The sequence below is a fragment of the Crocodylus siamensis genome, chromosome 3 (assembly GCF_052110815.1).
Source record: "Crocodylus siamensis isolate JL-2025a chromosome 3, ASM5211081v1, whole genome shotgun sequence".
NCBI lineage: Eukaryota > Metazoa > Chordata > Crocodylia > Crocodylidae > Crocodylus > Crocodylus siamensis.
This window is the reverse complement of record NC_143397.1, coordinates 13,886,143-13,909,222: the sequence shown is the minus strand read 5'-3', so window position 1 is coordinate 13,909,222 and position 23,080 is coordinate 13,886,143. Positions and strand designations below refer to the sequence as shown.

Genomic DNA, 23,080 nt, shown 5'->3' with positions numbered 1-23,080 from the left:
CAGAATACCATGAAAGTAATTAGATCTGGACTACTGAGGTTCCAATAGGACACAGTACTAGAAGTTGGCTGACCAGCCATTCATCTTCGTTTCCTAAGCTGAGTGAAATGTGAAGTGTTAACAATCAGTGAGACTGACTGAAGCAGCTAGTAATCAGGTTGACTTGCAGACTTTTTAATTATCTGGACACTTTGCTCATTCTTCTGGTGTGGATTAGTTTTAAACGAGTGATTTTAAATTGCCAAATGGAAAGCCTCAGTGTGGTTTTTCCATTTGGACTTCAGTTTTCTTTTAAAGGAAGATGCGTTCTTATTGCCATGCCATGCATGAACATTTGCAGCTCAGTTAAGCTTTTTGGGTACATCTTTTTGTTATCCATGAGACTGTGTTATAATTGTATTAATTTATTTAAGCAATCCGGTGTACTGTTTTTGTCATACAAAACCAAAAGCAATTGTCAACTTAATATTTTCAAATTAGTTTTACATTTTGATATGTTAGGAAATGGGGAAAGAGGCATAGTTTTTACTGATTTGCCAAGCAGCTGCTTTAGGATGCTAACTGGAGTCTGATCCTGCTGAGATACTAAATGGTATCTCTTGGAGTTGAAGGTAGAGGCTACATTTAGCCCCCTGTTTAGCACTGGTGAGTCCACATCTGGAGTACTGTGTCCATTTTTGGGTCCCCCACGGCAGCAAGGATGTAGACAAATTGGAGAGGGTCCAGCAGAGGGCAACAAGAATGGTGCGGGGGTTGGGGTACATGTCTTATGAGGACAAGCTGAGGGAGCTGGGCTTATTTAGTCTGCAGAAGAGAAGACCGAGAGGGGATTTAATAACAGCCTTCAACTACCTGAGTGTTTCCAAAGAGGATGGAGCTGGACTGTTCTCAGTGGTGGCAGATGACAGAACAAGGATCAACGGTCTCAAGTTGCAGCAAAGGAGGTTTAGGTTGGATGTTAAGTAAAATGTTCTCACTGGAAGGTTAGTAAAGCACTGGAACAGGTTACAGAGAGAGGTGGCAGAATCTCCATCCTTGGAGGTTTTTAAGACCCGGCTGGACAAAGCCTTGGCTGAGATGATCTAGTTGGAGATGGTCCTGCTTTGAGCAGGGGGTTGGACTAGATGACCTCCTGAGATCCCTTCCAACCCTCATTTTCTATGGTTCGTTTGAGACTTTCAGTCTCTACCAAAGCCCGTGAGTGTTCCCCACAAGATAAAGTAATTCATGCGTATAATATACTAGCTAATTGCCTGGGATGGAGTGCTGCCGCCTAACACCCCATGCTGTCTCTGTTTTTGCAGGGAGCACAGTAGGGGACCTGGCCGCAGCTCATGCTGGCTTCATCTCCCCCACCGTCTGTCTGATCCTTGGCATGGCTTTGGAATCATGGCGGTGCTCCCCCACGCTTGGAGCAGTCTGATTGGCTGTTTTCGTCAGCCAATCAGAGTGCAAATAAAGTGTTATGGATGGACAGACAGACAGACTTAGACTTTTATAATATTAGAAATATAATATATTAATGAATATTTCTAACGCGTCTCCTCAAAAGTTGGATGTTTTTCTCTTCATTCTTTTTTTTAACAGACTCAAACACCCTTGAGGTTTTTTGGATTCAGAATATATATTTTATGCAAGTATTTATGATGGTGTAGTAACATTAGGCTTAATATAATCAATGCAGATTTCTTTTAAACAGGTTTGCTTTTTTAAAGTAAAAGTTTTATATATTAGTTTTAAATTAAAAAAAAATAGATTTTTATCAATCCTACAATTTACTCAGGTTTCTGGGTACAACTAGCTGTTCTGCAGCATAGTCCACACATTTGTATACCTGTTTAAGTTGATTAGGGATGTGATTTCTCAACTGTAATAGTTGTCCTGTTGTTGTTTAGATTTATATCCCACCCTGTTTAGAAATGTGCAGTGTGACTTACAATAACTGACAAACAATGACCAAGAAAAAACAACATATGCCTCCCCCCAAAAAACAAGTAAATAAATGACACTTGTGTAGCTTTCTGCCAGGCACTGGATGGCAGTAACATGGGTATAGAACAAATCCTAACGTGGCTATAGTCATAAGTCTAAAGGTGCCTTATACTGGTGTAGCTTATTGTTTCCTGTAGTAATAACTATATGATTATAGTAAAAGTGATAGAATTTTTGTATTGAACAAGACCTGGGTGTACTTCTGGCTTGTCCCTGTCAGTAAACATCCTATTTAATTGATCCATTTGGTTGCATGCTAGTCATTTGATACTATCATTGTGAAAAGTTTTAATACCATAATTCTTTTGGTTTTAATAATTGCAACAGCTCTTGTAGCTTAGATAGCAACTTGTTTGTTGGGTTTTTTTTTTTAATGTCTCGATTGGGGCCGCTGTCTTTAATAGTTTGTATTTAATGCCTTAATCAAGTAGATCCAGATGGCAATTGAGTTGAAGCTGTAGTTTCTTTCTTTCATTCTTTTTTTGCTTTGAGAATGAAGTAGAGTAACATTTCCTTATTCTTTTTCAGGAGTGGAACATGAAGATCTGATAGAAGAATTGCTATGTTGTCTCATCCAGCTCATTGTTGAAATTCCTCTTCTGTAAGTACCTATAAGAATATTTTTTCCAAACTGGGTATTTGTACCTTCCAAACAGAATATCTTGTTCCATCATTCCAAGGTGTGCTGTGCTTGGAAAAATCATTTTATTTGGATACTAGCCAAAGGGAGGACCATCATGTCTACAGTGTAATAAATAGTGATATGATGTCTCCTGGACCTGACCCTAGATATTTGTTAGCTGGATATTTTGCAGTTCAGCTGCTTTCCCACTTCAGTCCATTTGTTCTGTCCCCGCCCATTTTATTTAATAGTTTCATTTTGAACCAGTACAGTGCTTCTGGGAATATATGGAGAGCACACACTTTGAAAGGTTGAGGCTGGCACTCTTTGAGTTGGAGACATCATAATTATTATGGTTTGAGTAAGTTAGAGGCATGGCTATTTCCACATTGGTAAAACTGTCATCACTACAAGTGATGTGAAACTTTCAAGAGTGCCAGTATAGTGATTGTCTTTGCTTACAGATCAGGGAAAGAAGATGATCTGAGAAGATTCCTGATCTCCCCTGCACTTATACCTGGTGCTAGTTTTTTTAAAACTCAAATCATGTTGCTCTTCCTCCTTTGAACTACAGTGGAACTGATTTTTGAGAACTCAAGGGCATGGGCAGGCTGCCTCTCTAGATCTCTAGACACAAAACTGACTATTAAAATATAGAAGTCCTAAAAGAGTTTCTGTTGTTGTCTGGCTTTTATCAGATTATCTGTTGCAGTGTAATTTTTACCTCTGTTGCTGACCTAGTTTTTACATTGCTGATTGTTCTTTTGGTTGGAAAGCTGACAAATGCATTCACTGCCGGGATGAAGATACAGTTCTTTCTGAAATATTAATCTAATTAACTATAATCCTGTTGATAGTATACTCGTGTTTTGAGTCATTACTGTATAATGAAATAGTGGTATGATTTAGTGTCAGCCTGCAAAACAAAGGGGCATTGTCAGTACTTCCTGGCATAGTTTTACACTTCTTGTGTAGAGCAGATTAAAGGAAATACTTGGAGAAGAAATATAGCCACATTCAGAAATCCTGTAACTTTCTTAGATGGCAGAATGGTTGTTTAAAGTTCAGTGTCAGATACCATATTTTCTTGCAAGCAGTGCACCTTGGATATAATGTGCACCTTTGCTTTTGAACAGTAGATTAAAGGAGAAAAAGATTTCCAGAATTATAGCTGGATAGAGCAGGGACAGAGCCTCCTCTTCAGCTGACTCGCTCTCTCTTTCTTGTATAACTAAGGATGAAATAGTAGGAGGGAGACCACGAGCAGCTAGCAGACAGAAAAATTGCCCTGATAAAGGGTAGGTTGATTAGTGGAATTTTAAAAAGGAGAGATATAACACCTCTGGAGTAAAGAACAATATGTTGATTGACTCCCTCAGTGGAATAGCAATGTAGTTCAACAGCTGCAGGAGGAATCAGTGTAGGGTACTTCTATCCCCATCAGAAAATCAGCCTTCCTGCTAAATACACACCCCCCATTTATTTTTTTTTGGGGGGGGAGGTGCAAAGTGTATGTGATTAAAATATGGCATTCTGTTGTTTCTGTAAAAAACGTTCTACACCCATGGTTGTTTTAACCCGTCTAAACAGTTGGATCCTACTGGCATCTCTACCTTCCTGTGAATATGCTTGTTAGGAATAGCAGTAGCTATATGAAGACTCAATTATATCAATAGGAATAGCGGGAAGGGGGTGGGGAGAAGTGGCCCGGTGAAGTCTTTAAGTATTTTCAGAACTGCCTAGTTCTGTGGGAAATGCTGTAATTTCTTTATGCTCATAGCTTTGGTTTATAAGAAATACACAAGCAACATCCTCTTATAGCTTATGGTTTTTTAGCCAAAATTTTCCTGAACTAGTACATTAAAGTGACAATGGGTTGGCTGCATCTTAAATATAATATTACATACTTTAAAATGTAAATTTTGGTATCTTGAGTAATGTAATGCTGTTTCAACCATTGCCTCCTCTATGCGACTGAGTGGGCAAAAGGACATATGGGACCACCCCCCGCCCCCCAACCCCAACAACAACAACGAAAAAAACAAAATACCAAACCCAGAACAAACAGTCTTCGTTGAGCTTTTGCTCTTGGTTTAGTTACATGGGGGTCAGTCTTTCTGACAGGCATGCCACAAATTAGCCTGGATTGCCACTCTGATCCTCTTCTGCTGTCTGATCTACCCCGTTTTCCTGGTCCCTGCCTCATCTGCTGTTCTGCTTTCTCCTTCTCATTGTGTCTGCTGTTGTGTTGTCTGTCCCCATCCTGATTCACCATGTGTCACACGCAGGCTGCCTGTGCCACTTGTAGCAGGCTTGCTGCATGTTGGCCACCCCTTGTGTGGTCCTTTCTGTTTATCAATTGCTGAAAGTCACTTTCTAGTAGATGCATGATCAGCCAGAAGGAACTCGTAGCTCATGTCTCGGTTGTGGACTGTATACACTTTCTAAGAGATGTGGTGGTGGTGAAACATATTTGGCTTTAGGTAACTTTAGATTTTCAGGTAAATCCTGGGTTCATTTGCCAGTGATTATTCCCCCAGTCTGATTTATCAGGTGAATTCTTTCCCTATTTTACTTTTAAAGGGGGTGGTTAATTACTGACTTACTGCTTTAATAGCTAGAAAATTCACAAACTGATGTGTAGATTTTGGAAAAGAATAGAAAGGCCATGGTATTTCAGTTTAAAAGGACTACATTAATTAGAATTTTTATGATCTGCTTGGCATTCCATTAGCAGGAAGACTTGAAGTCTATTCTACTAGAAAACAGGGGGTTGTTCCAACTTGTGTTAGTGATGCCTTTGCAGCTGAGATCTGTAAGGTTTTAAATGATGATATAAAGAGTCATAAACATAGGAAATTAGTGCTGGGAGGGACCTCAGGGAGTTATTTAGTTCATCCCACCCCCCTCTGGGTTCAGGATCATCCTTGTCTAAACTATGCTAGAAAAATGCTTGTCTGAATCAGCAATTCTCAACCAGGGTCCCCTGAGATCTTTTTAAGGGTGCCACACAAAAATTATCACTGTTAGGTATGCAAAAACCTACATGGGATTCACAAGATAAACCCAGATATATCAGCAGGAATCCATAGTGTCAAAAACATTTTGACCTGTTATGGTCTGTCTTGGTTTTTGCAACAGAAGTATTGCAAAAAAAATGAATGAAGGCTTAAGAGCTGGCATTTTTTGGCATGTGCCTTGAGACTAAAAAGATTGAGAACCACTGGTTTAACCAGTTCCTAAAATTTTGGGAGGAAATCCTTACACATAACTACTGGGCATCATGCCTGAAACCTCAGCATCACCTTGAGCTTGCCACAGGTAAAGTGAGGGGGAGGGCATGAGCACTGGCACTGTTAACATCCTGCCATTGCAAAGATAGGAATTGTATTTGTTGAAATACACTTGAGATCCAAGGAAGAGGGCAACACCTCCTGCTACAGATGAAGACTAAAACCCTCACAGTCCGTGCCGGTCTAACCATGGGGTAAAATTGTTTCCTGAGCCCAAATGTGGTGACTTGTCTGACCCTATGGAAATGAGACTCTTAATATTTCAATGCTGAATTCAGTTGAGCAGAGCTTTAATCAAGTAGGCCTTTCATTAGCAATATTCCGTATGCCTCCAGAGGATTTTCACTGCTTAGCTACGCCCATAATGTTTTGCACAAGGTTTCAACGAGAAAAGGCCACTTCCTGGAACTTGCTTTCTGAATTTATTGCTTCTTTAGATATGCCATTAAACCACATTCCACCCCAATTGCTAAAAAAAATTAAATAAATAAAAAAAGAATAGGATGCCTTGGAATGAATAGACAGTTGCATAATAGTCTCTTGTGTCCTTATGTCCATAATACAGCAAGTGTACCCTGGGTGCTTTACTGGTTAAATGATTCCATATCTGTCACGGCAGGCATTTCAGATCTGTGAAGGCAATCCATCTACATAGTTACTGGAAGCTTAAACTCTTTTGTGATTGTAGCATTGTAGGGTGTTTCCCTTGAGGTTATTGGGTAATGTGTGGACATGTTACATATTTATTCAGTAGAGAACCCAACCTGTTGTAGACGGAACTTTTCTCATGCTTATAGAAAGCAAAAAGAATATTTGGATTACTGTTGTAAAATTTATGCTTGTAAAACAAGAGAAGACAGTCCCTGATATTCAGTCTTGAGTTTCCCCAGAATAGAGCATTTATAAGTGGTTGAACAGATGCACTGTGGGAGCATGTGGAAGATGAGTTTGAAAGGAGCAAATGGAAAGAATAGCCCAACATTACTATCCACTATATATATGCTGCGTAAAAGACAAAATAATTTTGTGACTCCCCTCCCTGTCTCCGTCACACAGAAATACAAACCTTTCCATGTAGTAGGACTGAAAAAATGCATGTCTTGAACTTTGGTTGGAAAGGCCCCAGAGGTGTGTTGTGGTGTATGTCAGAACATCAGAATGTAGAAAGACATTTCTCAGTTACGGGGTGTAGCTGAAGATCTAGCTGCTGCCTTGTGCCTTCTCTGAGTTACCATCATTTGGGCAGGAACAAGTGGCATTATTGGCTTCAGGATAGTTGGTGACCTTATGGGTCACGGGTCAGCAAAATATTTTTGGCAGTGCCAAAAAATTGCACTGGCTTCTTGTAAGATTCTCAGTTATTCCAACTGCAGAAAGAAAATGTGGTTCAGAAAACCCTAGATGGACCAGAGTAATTAATTCGTGTAGCATGTTTTAAAATTAAAAGCTAACATAGGCTCTAATTTGAAGATTGTTTCACTTAAAATATGCGTTGCATGTTTGTACTTACCAAAAAACCCAAAGCATTGTGTTAATCTCCAGTGAGAGGTACTATGCAATGGTTTTCGATTGCTGCCTCCTTTAGATGTATTAAGACATTGCTTCTCTTTTAATATTGTCAGTATAAGCACCCAGGGGTGTGCTGCATGAGCAAGCAGGGCTGCATGGTTAGTTGTATCTTAATGCCTAAATATTTAATCCTATATATATTATATGCATTATGTAGTGAGTGATACTAACATTTTGTTGTAGGGTAAAGCTCAAAACAGGTTAAAATATATAGGCTTCTTGCAGCAGCTTGTGAAGAATTAGTGTGTATAACAGTACATCTGATTTTTGCTTTAATTAAAAACCCTAGATGCATAGTGAGGAAAAACACTGAAGTTCTCTGATCCAGTTACATCATTGTTAACCAGCACCCTGTGGTGCCACTATAATATAGCTGATGTTTGCCTTACATTCTGTTATTTTCTGTAGTGAACGAAAAACTGTTCTAGGCTTAAAAATGTTGTTTATTTTCAGACTTGGGAAAAAAATTATTAGGGACATTTTAATAAGGTTTGAATGGCTGGAATACTCTTCGCATTTCCTAGAGCAAAATGATATGTAGCAGGTGACAAGTTGATAGTGTGGTTTAGTTCCAGTACCTTTGACATGTATATTTCAAAATTATAGTCTGTATAATATTGATTATGGCATTTTACAATGTCATGGAACTGTAGAAACAATGCCACCTATATATGTAATGAGATTTACAATTCCTTGTTGCTTTCCTTTCTCCTCACTAGTTATAATGATGGGAGGAGGTTAAGAAGCCTCCTCCCCTATTTTCCTTCCCTTGCGTTCTGAAAAGGTTGTATTGTGTTCTCATTTTGGTATTCTATAATAATTTAAAATAATTCCATTTAGACAGAGAGCTTCCTTTTCCAGGTATATTCCCAATCTTGCAGCAGTTAGCCTACTTGAAGAGTTATTTCACTGTAATGTTTTGTTTGAGAGAAATCTATCTTGAATATTAAAGGGAAAATTCATCCTAGTCTCTGGCTCATCTTTGTATATATCCAGAATATTGAAATCCTGAGGGATTTAAGAGTATGGAAACATAAATGGACTAGACCACATTTAAGTGTGATTTAAGCCTGAAGCAGCCAAATATATGGGCCTGTTAAATTGGTTTAAAGCAGGGTTGCCAACCCAAGTTTTTTTTTTTTAACTGACAGCCTGCATACTTTTTACTGACAACCAAAACGCTTTTTTTTTTTTTTAACTGACAAATGTTTTTACTGACATATGTTTTATGTAATGTAAATGTAACCCTTCTGCCAGTCCCTGGACAAGGCTGTGTTCAAATTATGAGTGTAATGACAACCATGTTAAAAAAGAGAAGTTTAGTTGTTAGTAAAAAGTTTGCAAATTATCAGTGTAATTTTTTTTCTTGGATTGGCAAATCTGCTCAACTGCAGCAGTAGCCTTACACCATGCTGACTCCACCCCAGGGGTCCATTGCGCCCACACCCTGATGCCCCCAACCCTACCTTGTACCATGTAGGTCCCCCATCCTAGCACAAGCACACACAGGACTACTGTCTGCAGTAGTGACCCAGCAGCATTCCAGGCCAGGAGATGGGACAGAACAGCAGCAGCACGTCAGTGGATAAATGGGTTATGGAGAGTCCTGTGGGCTACAGAGTCCTGAGAGAGTGCTCCCTGAATGATGCTTTGTTCTCACTCAAACACTGTTCTACTCTTAGTGCTTTGTTTCCAGTTTCTTTCTGACCAGGGATCTTCAATCAAGCTTCCAGTTATTTTGCTTGTTTATTTTTTCCACACTGAGACTCCTTTTTATGGGCAGTTGTTTTTAGCCTTGTTGTTTTTCTGACAGAATAAATTTATGGAATTTATGAAATTTGCTTATATTTATGGAGAGTTGGCAACCCTGCTTTAAAACTGCCTGGAATGGTTTAAAAGTATCTCTGGAAAATCAAGTACTATTTTGAACAATGTAACATGTGGACACTGAGCATTTCATGATCTAGATCTGGTTGGTCCTCTAAGCATCCCACACTGCATTGCTTCTCTTCCCCCCCCCCTCCCCCCCCCGTATGCTGTTGCAACTGGCATCTCTGGTACTCTTGTCCCTTTTTTTTTCTCCCTTTTTGGGCACTTTTTAAAATCAATTTAACCTCCTTACTGAATAACTACATATTCAGTAAAAGATGTCTAAGAATCAGCGGTCTTCACTCCCTACTTAACCACTCTCCTTTCTCATGCCCTCCATACCCTAGAAATCCAGAAGTGTGGGTCCAAGCAGTTCTCCCTTCCCTTCTGTACCCATTTCCCCATACTCACTGCACCCCCAAATAAGGCAAGCACAGTGCAGACTTCAGTCAGGTGCAGGCTATTGAAGTTTATTGCACTTATTTAGGAAGGGAAGGGAAAGCAGAAAAATGAAAATGCCCCCCAACCAACAAGTCGCCCACCCACTTCTTGGGATTGTCAAAGTATGGGTGCAAGTACTTACCCCTGTAAGACTTGCTGGTCTGGGTGCTCACTCCACCCTTCTGCGTCAGAACTACAGCACTTTACCCACAGCTGTGAACTGGTACCTTAATCAGTGACACTTTGGAGCTGTTCACTTGTGATATGTGTCTGGACCCTCACATTGTATGGAACAGCCATCAGTGCATTGACTTCAGGTCATCCTCACAGATCACCGTACTTTACAAATAATTGGTGGTAAAGATGGATAGGAAAAGAGGAGAATATTCCTTCTGATGGTGGTTTGGTGTACTAGGAATTCCTGTGCTGTTACATCAAAGTTGTGTTGGGGAGTAAGAGACTTATCTGCGGATCTGTTTCATGAAACAGAAGGACGTTTTATGGTATGGGCAAACAAAAGTTTACAGTAGCTTCAAAAGGAGAAGGTAAGCTGTTACTTGGGAGTGTGCAGTTACACTGTAAGTATTAACCACTCCAATTTTAACTCTGCTTCATGGAGGGTCAAAGTTGGGTAACTTAGCCCACGTGTATTGTTATGGGATCATGCATACCTAAGACGATGGCAGTGTAACAGTCACTGCACGCTCCTGAGCGAGCGTAGCTTTCCTCCCCTTTTGAAGTGTCTACAAATGTACTACATTTTTTTTTATGCCCTTATTTGCTTGGGGCAGTTCTGTAGGCATTTGTTTGGAGTTATTAGGAACGTCATTCTTTTAAATGGATTTAACCAGATTCAGAGGAACCGTGCTAAAATTTGATGTTGCAGTGCAGGTTAGAAGAAACCCTGCTATCCTTTAATTAATTCCAGTTAATGCCTCAGTGATGGTCCTAGTGATGTGCCTAAATGAATGTAAACCGGAACCAGTATTCATGCTGATTGTTGAAAGCCTTCATGGGGAAGCCTGGGCTGTTTTCTGGAAGGAGAAAACCAAGGTATTCATTGGGTAACAGTCAACCAGGCTTGTAATTAAGCTTTTTTCAAAGAAACTAACTTTAGATTCCAGATTCTTGGCAAATAGTCACCTAGTTTTAATGTTTGCCATCTGGGGAAAATATTTGAGAAAGTCATCTGCTGCAGACAGACAGCCACCACATCTTCAAATCTTTGGCACTCCTTCAGCTAGGCTCCATCCCAGAAACAAAACTAATTGCCAGGACTGCATGGAATCAGTGCTGATTTAATTGTCAGTCATCTCCTCAAGGGTTTAAATCAGACACCTTGGAAAGTTTTCATCTTCCCAGTATCCTTTCCCCTTGTCTGTTGGAGATATTCCTGATACAACTACGTGGCCTAGGAGTGCACAAAATTCCATCAAATGGTGCCGTCAGGTTGTTTCTGATCTGTCCCAGTGAGTGATGATGGGTGCCTATCTTCCATTTTGGAGGGCTGCAGGATATTTTAGTACTCTGTCTTGTCACTGTTTCTGGTCAGATATTGTGGTTACACCAGTATCTCAGTGATTGCCAGCTCCATCTCCTATTTGTCTGAAGCTGAGAACTTCATCACCAGATTTAGCTAATGCCTAACAAGTTTATTTCTAGGTATTTTCAAAGTATCCTTGTTCTAGATTGTTTGGTGAACTGTCTTATTTTAACATTTTATAAAATACCCAATAAAGGTAAAGTTATCATATAATGAACATCCCAAAGAAGTTTATTTTCTTTCTTACTACTATTTTTACTGACAAGAATGTTGTGCCACCGGGATTCAGTTTTCATAATATTTAATCTATACATGTTTGTGGTTTGGTCTAATGAGGCCATTATCTTGGGTCTTCTCTTGTGCTCATGACAATGTATCTGATTTGGCCAAAACAATTTTTAGAAGGCTTGGCTTGTTGAAATGAAAGATTAATGTGTGATATAGGGCTTAAGCTACTACACAGCAATTTGCAAATATTATATACGATTTAAAGAACTCCAGTAAAATATTTTACCCTTGTGAAAATGGATAAGTATTATTTTTATCCTACAGATGTGAAAAATTGAGGTACAGGGAGACTGAGGTTTGTACAGCATCAGATGAGTCCAGAAGAGAGCCCAGAAGTCTTGATTCTCAGTTTGTCTACTTATTGCTAGACATGCTCCCTGTCCATTTACGGAAGTGGAAAAATTAGGTGGAATTGTTTTTGTGCTTTGCCATGACAGAAGGTGGTAGGAAAAGTTGGTAGTGTCCTTTTGGTTGGCATTTCTTGAGTATGTATTTGGGACATTTTCCAAGTGTTCGGAGTCAGCTCTAGCTAGCGCAGTGTACTTTTTGCCGGCCAGCATGCGTGTTTGCCATCAGTGGGTGTAAATTTGGGAGTAATTCCAAGCGGAAAGATGACGTTCAATTGAGCTGTTGTACTTATATCCTGAGACTGATAACCAGATACTGTGCTTACTTTTCAGTATTCAAACCTGATCTGTTCTTTTTGGTGACTCCTCTTTCACCTTTCTGGTGGGCCCTCAGGAAGCAGGGAAATGAAACCTGGTTCCTGTATGATTTGAAACTTTTTGTATGAATCAGCTCTTCTGGCAGCCTTCCTAAATCAGAAAATTAGTTGCATTCTAACCTTTTAATGATTAGAGTTGGTTCTACTGGCTGGGCAAAAGTTCAAGAAAACACTTAAACAGGGAGAGAGGGTTTGCTCTAGTGGTGTGTGTGACAGCGTAGGAGTTCAAGTCTTGGGCTCTGTTTCCGGCTGCACTGTTGGCTAATGCTGGAATCGTGGTGAAATTGCTTCAAATACTGTATGCCTCAATTTACCAATCCGTATATATAAAAAAAACCCTATATCCCATTGGATAATGAACAAGAGGTGCCAACAGAAGCATATGAAGATTATATGTTCTGCTCATGGCAAGTGACCCTTAGGAGACCATTTTTGGGTGCGATTATCACCATTATTATGTGGGATTTTCTTATTTATTGCCTCTGCAACCCTTGTTTGTTCCCTATTGGGGGTTAAGGCGAATAGCAGTGAGGGCAGAAACTAGCTCCTAGTGGTGCTTTACACTAAGGTAGATTAGCAGCTGGAAGATGAGGAAGATCCATGAAAGGTGTGTTTTTTGTACTCAGCATGTCTACTTCCATGTCCCTCTTTTGGTTTGTGAGAAGGGATGAAAGCAGCTGCTAGGAAATGAAGGGGCAAATAATAAATAGAGGTGTTTGAGGTACTAAACAAGAGCACTAGTTTCTGCCATTCCTTAGTGCTGATCATGGAAGATGAGTAAACTCATCTGTGAGGGAGATGGATAAAGAGGAGGGCTAGTTAGCTGAAGCTCAGTTTGCATGATACTGAAGTGATGCTGTTGCCTTTGAGAAGCATCTAGAACTGAAGAAGTCAGTATCAGCCCATTCTGATGCACTTTTTTTAACTAGATGCATTAGCTGGAGGTGGGAGCTCTTTTCAGAGGAAGGGTGGCTGTATATGTGGGGTGAGGAAGACTGTTGGCTTTATTTATTTATTTATTTGTATGTTTATTTTTATCTCCTATCCTTGTATTTGTAGTTGTGTCTCTGGTGTGTCCAACTTTGGGTGGAGGATATCTGCTGGGGTGAAGTTTGTGCAAAACTGAAATCTACAAAAATAAAATAAACCCTGGTTCTGAACGCCCAGAGCTAATCTTTCATTCAGGTTTGTTCTCAGTAGTACATATGTGGCAGTTGTAGTTTTTCCATTTGCTATTTCTTCTCTTTTTTTAAAAAAAAAAATCTTTCTTATGGGTGTTTTGAAGGGAGTAGTAAAGGGAAAGGGGCATGAGCGTCTTTAAAAAAATAGAGAAAAGCTGAAGCCACAATGATCAGATATAATCAAAGTTTGTGTGTATTGGGATTTGGGGTAAGTTTCGAAATAACCTTACCTGCCACTTGCCTTTCCTAAAAGACTGCTGTTTGATTTGTAAAGCTCTTTGAAACCCTTTGGAAGTTTTTCTAATGCCTTGTCAGCTTGCTGACTTATTTGGCAAGAAAGCTGTGTGAACATGTCGCTGTTTTAAGCATTTAGAAGCCTGGAATTTACAGGCAGGTGATGTGCTGTTGCAGTCATTCCGACCTAAAACAGCAGAGGTTTGATAGCTCTGCTGGCTACAACTAGAAATCTGCCATCACAGTTTGTTTAATCACCACCATTTTTTCCAAAATAGAAATAAAGAACATCTTTAAAAACTCAGGGAGTAGAGCAGGAGAGAGGGTAAAAGCACTGATTTAAAAAAAAAAAAAGATTCACTAAGCTGCTGTGATATGGAATGGACTTCTCCCCACTTGTTCATGCTCCTGACCAGGTAGAAAAAAACTGGAAAGGCCTGGACTCTCTAGAGAGGGAGTCAGCAACCTTCTGTGCTTAAGTCAGATGTAGCTCAGAGCTTTTGGATCTGATCCACTCAGCCCATGACTTCACCGATGTGGGGCTCTGCCCACACTACACAGTGCCATGTAGCAGCTGGGCAGCAGAGAGAAGGGGTGGAGATATCTGGGTCCTAGTGCCTGTTCATCACATACCTAAGCTGGGTAATTCTAGCCCCTGCTGGAAAATATTGCTGACTCTGGGTCTAGAGCAAGAAAGTTGAATCTGAAGCCAGTGGGCCTCCCTTGTGTCTGTGCTCTCCTGCCTTAATGAGATGTAGGAGAGAGAGAGAGGACTGGCACCTGCAGGAAAAACACCGAGACCAAGATAGTTAAAATTCCAGAGCTCAGTCCTCAAGGTGAGACAGTCAGGGGTATATGCTAAGACACAAGGGAGAAGAATATTTTTCATTTATCTACAGAAAAAAGTGTTTGTTCATGTTTAGAAGACTGCAGGATAAGGGCATATCCCTTATTGTTTGGGATCTTCTCATACATGATCATATAACAGTGATTCTCAGCCATGGTGCTGCAGCAGAAATTTGTAGAGTTAAATACGTTCGGACTGTTGTGGTCTTTCTGAGTTCTTTGCACCAGAGAACTTTGCTCGTATTTTCTCTGTAGTCAGAAGACAAGTGATAATTAAGAGCTGACATTTTCTGAGGGGTGCCTTGAGGTTAATGGGGTGGGGGAGGGGGTCTCGAGTCTTAAAAGGTTGAGGGTCTAAACAGATATTGGCAAATGAAGTGGATCAGATGTGCCAGGATGTGAATTCCTGGTGGGCCTCTGCTAGTGGATAAATCCAAGGTTTCCCTGTTTGCAAAGACTTGCTCTATGTAAGATTCCCTGGGTGTGTCTCGGCAAATGGGGAAATCCTGGGTTTCCGTGTTTGCAGAGGCGTGAGTGCCTGGAGTCAGAGTGGAGCAGAGCCTATGTGGCTGGGGAATCCCCTGCTGAGCTATCCCAGGGCACACCTCTACAAACGGGGGAACCCAGGCAGGTGTTGCCAGGGCTTCAGGGGCCTGATCCTGCACGTCCCGAGAATTCCTGTTCTTGGAGTATGCAGGATCGAGCCTCTGAACCCCAACAGCTCCTGCCTGGGGTATCTGGAGACTGTGGGCAGCTCCAGACTGCCTGCGCTCTTCTGCTGTAAAGTAAATAGATATCCACCACAATAGAAACACAAATTCATACTGCTATTCCATGGCCACAAATTTTGGGCATTTGTGTGACAAAGGGCATGGATATCCTTCCATTTGGTCTTTGTGCTTCCACAAAAAAACTGATGGTGGCACAAAGGGATTTCTTCCTTACTCCAGAGGAGCAATGTCAGTGGTGAGGCTTTTGAAAACTATCAAGCCCTGTAGTTCCCTAAGAGAAGTAAGATGCAGAGCATAGATGACCTCTTGAAACCTTGATTAAATACCTTTTTTTTTTGTGTATCTTTACAACAAGGAGCCCCTTAAAAAGCTTTGTGTGTTAAAGTCTAATAGCACAGTTGTGTTACCGTTCGGGCAGAAGGGCATGCTTGTGAAGGAAAATGGGAATATTTTTCCTTTGCCTAATTGAAACTGTATAAAGTGGGTACTTGGATACATACTACTGCCTTGCTGTCCATAACCTAAAAAGACTACTATATTCCTCTAATATTTTTGAATGAATTGCAGAGGGATTTTTCTTTTTCCTCCTTTTTCTTTATTTGTTAAATATTTCAGTGGTGGGGGGATGAAGCTATGCAGAATTAACTGGCTAGATATTATCTGTTTTTGTGTGCTCCCTATTTTGTTGTTGTTGCTGTAATCTTAGTTTCATAGTTTCTAGGGTTGGAAGGGACCTGAGCAGATCATCTAGTCCGACCCCCTGCCATGGCAGGAAAGAATACTGGGGTCAAACGACCCCAGCAAGATGTTCATCCAACCTCCTCTTAAAAACCCCCAGGGTAGGGAACCTGCACCACTTCTCTTGGAAGTTGGTTCCAGATCCTAGCCGCCCTGACCGTGAAGTCGTGCCTCCTGATATCTAACCTAAACCTACCCTCTGCCAGCTTGTGACCGTTATTCCTGGTCACTCCTGGCAGTGCACGGGGGAACAGTGACTCCCCCAATGCCTGCTGATACCCCCTGACTAGTTTATAGCAGGCCACAAGATCCCCCCTCAGCCTTCTCTTGTGGAGGCTGAACAGGTTCAGGTCCTGTAGCCTCCCCTCATAGGGCCTGCCCTGCTGCCCCCTGATCATGCGAGTGGCCTCCTCTGGACCCTCTCCATGCTGTCCACATCCCTCCTGAAGTGTGGTGCCCAGAACTGGACGCAGTACTCCAGCTGCGGCCTGAGCAGTGCCGCGTAGAGGAGGAGGATCACCTCCTTGGACCTGCTCAAGATGCATCTGTGGATGCATGCCAAGGTGCGATTGGCCTTCCTAACTGCCTCGCCACACTGCTGGGTCATGCTCATCTTGGAGTCAGTGATGACCCCAAGATCCTTTTCGACCTCTGTGCTGACAAGAGGGGAGTTCCCCAACCTGTAGGTATGGTGCCGGTTGTTCCTCCTGAGGTGCATCACCTTGCACTTGTCTGTGTTGAAACCCATCCTATTCTCATCCGCCCACCCTTGTAACCTGTCTAGGTCTGATTGTAGCCTGTTGCATCCTTCCAGTGTGCCCACGTCCTCCCACGTCTTAGTGTCATCAGCAAATTTGAACAGGGTGCTTTTTACCCCCTCGTCCAAATTCAACATAAGGCGTCGAGTGGGTAAGGTAACCAGTAGGGTGAACGTGCTGGACTTCAGGAAAGCTGATTTCAGCGAACTCAGGCGATTAGTGAAGGACGCACTGCAGAGTAGTAGTTTTGAAATGATGGGAGCCCAAGAAGGGTGGCTGTGCCTTAAGGAAGCTATCCTTCGAGCACAAAGCGAGACGATCCCCGTGCGAGGTAAAAGAGGGAAAGGGGCCAGGAGGCTTCCCTGGCTAACCAGAGAAATCCAGGGCAGACTAAGGGCCAAAAGGGGAGCACATAAAAAGTGGAAACAGGGAGAGATCACCAAAGAGGAATATACCTCTTCTGCTCTTGCTTGTAGGGAGGCAGTTAGACAGGCCAAAGCTACCATGGAGCTGAGGATGGCAACCCAAGTAAAAGACAATAAGAAATTGTTTTTTAGATATATAGGGAGTAAAAGGAAGGCCCAGGGAGGAATAGGACCCCTGCTAAATGGGCAGAAACAATTGGTGACGCACAGAGGGGACAAGGCTGAACTCCTCAACGAGTTCTTCGCCTCAGTGTTCCTAAGCGAGAGGCACGACAAGTCTCTCCCTGGGAGTGTAGGGAGGCAGCAGCAAGGCACCAGACTTCCATGCGTGGACCCTGAGGTGGTGCAGGGTCACTTGGAAGAACTGGATGCCTTTAAGTCGGCAGGCCCGGATGAGCTCCATCCGAGGGTACTGAAGGCACTGGCCGACATCATTGCAGAGCCACTGGCGGGAATATTTGAACGCTCGTGGCGCACGGGTCAAGTCCCGGAGGACTGGAAAAGGGCCAATGTGGTTCCCATTTTCAAGAAGGGGAGGAAGGAGGACCCGGGCAACTATAGGCCAGTCAGTCTCACCTCCATCCTTGGCAAAATCTTTGAGAAAATCATCAAGGCTCACATTTGTGAGAGCCTGGCAGGACAAATTATGCTGAGGGGAAACCAGCACGGGTTCGTGGCAGGCAGATCGTGCCTGACCGATCTAGTCTCTTTTTATGACCAGGTCACAAAACGCCTCGACGCAGGAGGAGGGGTGGATGTCGTATACTTGGACTTCAGGAAGGCCTTTGACACGGTATCCCACCCCATACTGGTGAACAAGTTAAGGGGCTGTGACTTGGATGACTGCACAGTCCGGTGGGTGGAGAATTGGCTGGAGGGTCGCACCCAGAGAGTCGTGGTGGATGGGTCGGTTTCGACCTGGAAGAGTGTGGGCAGTGGGGTCCCGCAGGGCTCGGTGCTTGGACCGATACTCTTTAATGTCTTCATCAGCGACTTGGACGAGGGGGTGAAATGTACTCTGTCCAAGTTTGCAGATGACACTAAGCTATGGGGCGAAGTGGACACGCCGGAGGGCAGGGAACAGCTGCAAGCAGACCTGGACAGGTTAGACAAGTGGGCAGAAAACAACAGAATGCAGTTCAACAAGGAGAAATGCAAAGTGCTGCATCTAGGGAGGAAAAATGTCCAGCACACCTACAGCCTAGGAAATGACCTGCTGGGTGGCACGGAAGTGGAAAGGGATCTTGGAGTCCTAGTGGACTCCAAGATGAACATGAGTCGGCAGTGTGACGAAACCATCAGAAAAGCCAATGGCACTTTATCGTGCATCAGCAGATGCATGACAAATAGGTCCAAGGAGGTGATACTTCCCCTCTATCGGGTGCTGGTCAGACCGCAGCTGGAGTACTGCGTGCAATTCTGGGCGCCACACTTCGCGAAGGATGCGGATAACCTGGAGAGGGTCCAGAGAAGGGCCACTCGTATGGTTAAGGGCCTGCAGGCCAAGCCCTACGAGGAGAGATTAGAGAAACTGGACCTTTTCAGCCTCCGCCAGAGAAGGTTGAGAGGCGACCTGGTGGCTGCCTATAAGTTCGTCAGGGGGGCACAGAAGGGAATTGGTGAGTATTTATTCACCAAGGCGCCTCCGGGGGTTACAAGAAATAATGGCCACAAGCTAGAAGAGAGCAGATTTAGTTTGGATATTAGGAGGAACTTCTTCACAGTTCGAGTGGCCAAGGTCTGGAACGGGCTCCCAAGGGAGGTGGTGCTCTCCCCTACCCTGGGGGTATTCAAGAGAAGGTTGGATGTGTATCTAGCTGGGGTAATGTAGGCCCAGCACTCTTTCCTGCTTATGCAGGGGGTCGGACTCGATGATCCATTGAGGTCCCTTCCGACCCTAGCATCTATGAATCTATGTTGAACAGTGCGGGCCCGAGGACCGAGCCCTGGGGAACCCCACTGCCCACGTCCTTCCAGGTTGAGAAGGACCCATCCACTACCACCCTCTGGGTGTGGCCCTCCAGCCAGTTGGCGACCCATTTGACTGTGTGGGTGTCTATACCACAGCCCCCCAGTTTCTTAATGAGAACGGGGTGAGAGACAGTCTCAAAAGCCTTCCGGAAGTTCAGGAAGACTATATCCACTGCTACCCCTGCATCTAATGATCTGGTGATCTGATGGTAAAAGGCCATCAGCTGGTCTGACGTGACCTGCCACTGATGAACCCGTGTTGGTTGCCCCTAAGCATGCAGTCCCCTGCTGGCCCCTCGTGGATGTGTGCCAGCATAATTTTCTCAAACAGCTTGCCTAGGATCGAGGTAAGACTAACCGGCCTATGGTTTCCCGGGTCCTCTTTCCTGCCTTTTTTGAAGATGGGAACCACGTTGACCCTCTTCCAGTCCTCCGGTACCTCACCAGAGCACCACGAGTGCTCGTAAAGCCGTGCCAGGGGACTTGCAATGACCTTGGCCAGTTCCTTTAGAACTCTAGGGTGGAGATCATCCGGACCGGCTGACCTGAATACATCCAACCCCTCCAGAAGCTCCCTGACTAAATCCTCGCTAACCCGTGGCCCAGGTGTGCCTCCCCTGGGGCCCGAGGGGGGCCCAGCAGGGAGGTGGCTGTTCTGGTCCTCACTTAGGAAGATGGAGGCAAAGAAATCTTGTGGTGTAAATTTTTCTTTCAGCTTTTTTTTAAGGGTTTTGGATAGGAACCTGTTTCCTTATCAAATAACATTTAATGAAGCTTTGGAACAGGGTAGTTTCTTTCAGAGAACAGCAAGTGCCGTTGCACTGATTCATATTTATAACAAATATGGCTTATTCTTGTGGTACCTGGGGTGTTGATTGCAGCTGTGTTGGTCTAAGGCAGGGGTTTTCATCCTTTTTTAAGGCGTGTACCTCTTCTAGGTACACTTCTGGCAGAATGGGGTGGGGGGTGGCAGTGCAGTGGCCGGACATTGGGGGTGGGGGGGAGGCCTAGCACACGGTGGCATGGGGTGGTGCATGGTGGTGGCCGCGTGCATACCCCTCCCCCCCACTCCCATTTTTGACCAGCCAGGTGATGTTTGTGTGACCTGCAGAGGGGAGTCGCTGCCCTTGGATCCCTCTGGCTCTGCTCCTGGGAGGCGGCAGTGCAGGGTGGTGTGTAGCAGCGCTCTGTCCCCACCTTCTCGCACGTACCCTCTAGCCCCTTTCCAGGTACTCCTGGGGGCATACGTACCCCCTGTTGACAACCCCTGGACATAAGCAGACAAGGTTCTTTGGGTAAACGTACAGAGATGCCTGGGGTTATCATATGTCAGGCAGGTTATAATGTGCCATAAATCCAATGTCTGTTTAGTCCATGTTTTTTGTATCCAGTAAATTTATGAAGTGAAGTTCACAGGCTCATCTGTGAAAGGTGTTTTGTAAATTCCCTTTGAGGATCAGAACTGAGAGATTGGAGAGAGAGAGTGGTTATCTTATGAGAAATGTGCCCTCCACAGGTACTGGGTATTTTTGTCTTTGATAGATTTTCAGTGTCCGTTCATTCTGGTACGCACTTGTTTTTTTGGTTTCTCCTACGTGTTTTCCATCAGGACATTCAGCCATAAGTTAGGATCTCACTGTGGTAGGCATGGTGTCAACACAAAACACAAAGATGGTTCCTGCCCCTGTGAATTTACAATTTCAGACAAAACAATAGAGGAATACAAGCTAGAGACGAATCAAAACATGGATCTGGGAAGATCAAGCAGACCTTTATGTTGCAAGGCAGTTCTTAGATTAGCTATTGTACTATGAGTTGGGTCTGTTATCTTGGTCAAGAAAAAGAAAATTTGTTTTATTTATTTATTTTTTTTAGAGAAGATGTGTGATCAAGGTGAGTGACCACTTCTGATCCACCTTGAACTTCATATTCGGAGCTGAAAATGTAAGAAAGAAATGATCCCCGTGCAGTTAAATCTACATATTCTGATAAGTGGCTTTAAGAAAGAATTTCTTAATAAAGAAATAAAAAAAGGATTTTTTAAGCTAAGAAATTATGACTTGGATGAATAATCAATGGCTCAATGTCTTGTTGGCAGCTGGCGTCAAGTAGAGTGCCCCGGGGTTGGTCCTGGGGCTGGTTTTGTCTAATATCTTCATCAACAATCTGGAAGATGAGATGGAGTATACCCTCAGCAAACTTGTGGATGATACCATGCTAGGGCGGGGGTGGGAATTGTGCGGGGGGGAGAGTAGTAGATATGCTGGATGGTAGGGATAGGATTGAGAGAGACCTCAACAAATTGGGGATTGGACCAGAAGAAATTTAATGACATTCAATAGGGAGAAGTGCAAAGTCCTGCACCTAGGACAGAACAATCCCATGCACCAGTGCAGGCTGGGACTGACTGGCTGGGCAGCAGTTCTGCAGAAAAGGACTTGGGGTTTACAGTGGACAGTAAGCTGAATATGAGCCAACAGTTTGCCCTTGTTGCCAAGAAGCCTAATACCATACTGGGCTGCATTAGTAGGTGCATTGCTAGCAGATAAAGGGAAGTAATTATTTCCCTCTGTTTGGCAGTGATGAGGCCAAATCTAGAGTACTGTGTTTAGTATTGAGCCCTCCACTACAGAAGGGATGTGGATAAGTTGGAGAGAGCTCAGTGGAGGACGGTAAAAGTGGTTCGAGGGCTGGAACACATGACTTCTGCGGAGAGGCTGAAGGAACTGGACTTATTTAGTGTGGAGAAGAGAAGGCTGAGAGGGGATTTAATAGCAGCTTTTAATTACCTGAAGGGTGATTACAAACAGGATGGAGTTGATTGGTCAGTGGTGGCAGATGACGGAACAAGAAACAATGAATCGTCTCAAATTGCAGGTAGGGAAGTTTAGGTTGGATATGGGGAAAAACTTTCTTGCTAGGTGGGTAGTAAAGCACTGGAACAAGCTAACCAGAGAAGTTGTGGCATCTCCATTCATAGATTGTAAGGCCAGAAGGGACCTTGGAAGATGATTGGGTCCCAGTGGCAATTTGTAGGGTGTGCATGGGGGTGCACATGCACCCTGTGAGAACATGAGAGCACCCTGGTGCAAGCGCCAGCTGGGGAGTGGCACTCCTGGAAGCCACTTTGAATCTCATAAGATAGAAAAAGACTCCCTAATTTGTCTTCAAAGTGTCCCCACTCTCTGGGTTCCACCCCTTAGCCAGTTCCCAACCCACCTGACCGTGGACTCTGCCATCCCCCAGTTTTTTATAAGAGCATCTTGGGAGACCATATTGAAGCCCTTTTAAAATCCAGGTATATGAAATAAACTGCATCTCCCGCATCCAAGCGGTTCGTTACTTGATCGTAGAAGGAGACAAGGTTGGTCAGACATGATTTGTGTGCAACAAAACTATGTTGGCTACCCCTCGGCATCATGCCTTCTGTCAGTATCTCACAAATGGACTTTTTGATAACTTTTCCCGAGATTGTATCCAGTAGCGAGGTCAAACTGACTGGTCTATAGTTTCCCAGATCCTCTCTCCTCCCCTTCTTAGATTGGCACCACAGTGGCCCTTTTAGAGTCTTCTGGGACCTGTCCTGAGTACCACAAGTCTTCATATACCTTTGCCAACAGTCCTGCAATGACTCCAGCCAATTCCCTTAGTGCTCTCAGGTGTAGTTCACCCAGTTCTGCCCATGTGAAGACATTCAGTTGCTCTAAGTGCTCCCTCACCAGTTCGACAGTGACCATTGGTTGGAAATCGCCTCCCCACCCCTGCATCTGTCCAGTATCAGACCAGGTGGGCAACCACTGTTTGTATGCAACAAAACCTTCCCCCCCACTGGCCTGTTCACCATCTGTACTAAAT

The 23,080-nt window shown here is 43.5% G+C and overlaps 1 protein-coding gene across 3 annotated transcripts in view; it reads left to right on the top strand.

Moving 5' to 3' along the window:
• The window catches only part of DYM (dymeclin), a 370,073-nt gene that overhangs the window by 69,055 nt on the left and 277,938 nt on the right, over positions 1–23,080 (top strand). For all 3 annotated transcript variants that reach the window (XM_090037771.1, XM_090037772.1, XM_090037773.1), the window contains one exon: positions 2,521–2,593. In XM_090037771.1, the coding sequence (XP_089893897.1) occupies positions 2,521–2,593 (73 nt within the window). The remainder of the gene's footprint in view (positions 1–2,520; positions 2,594–23,080) is intronic.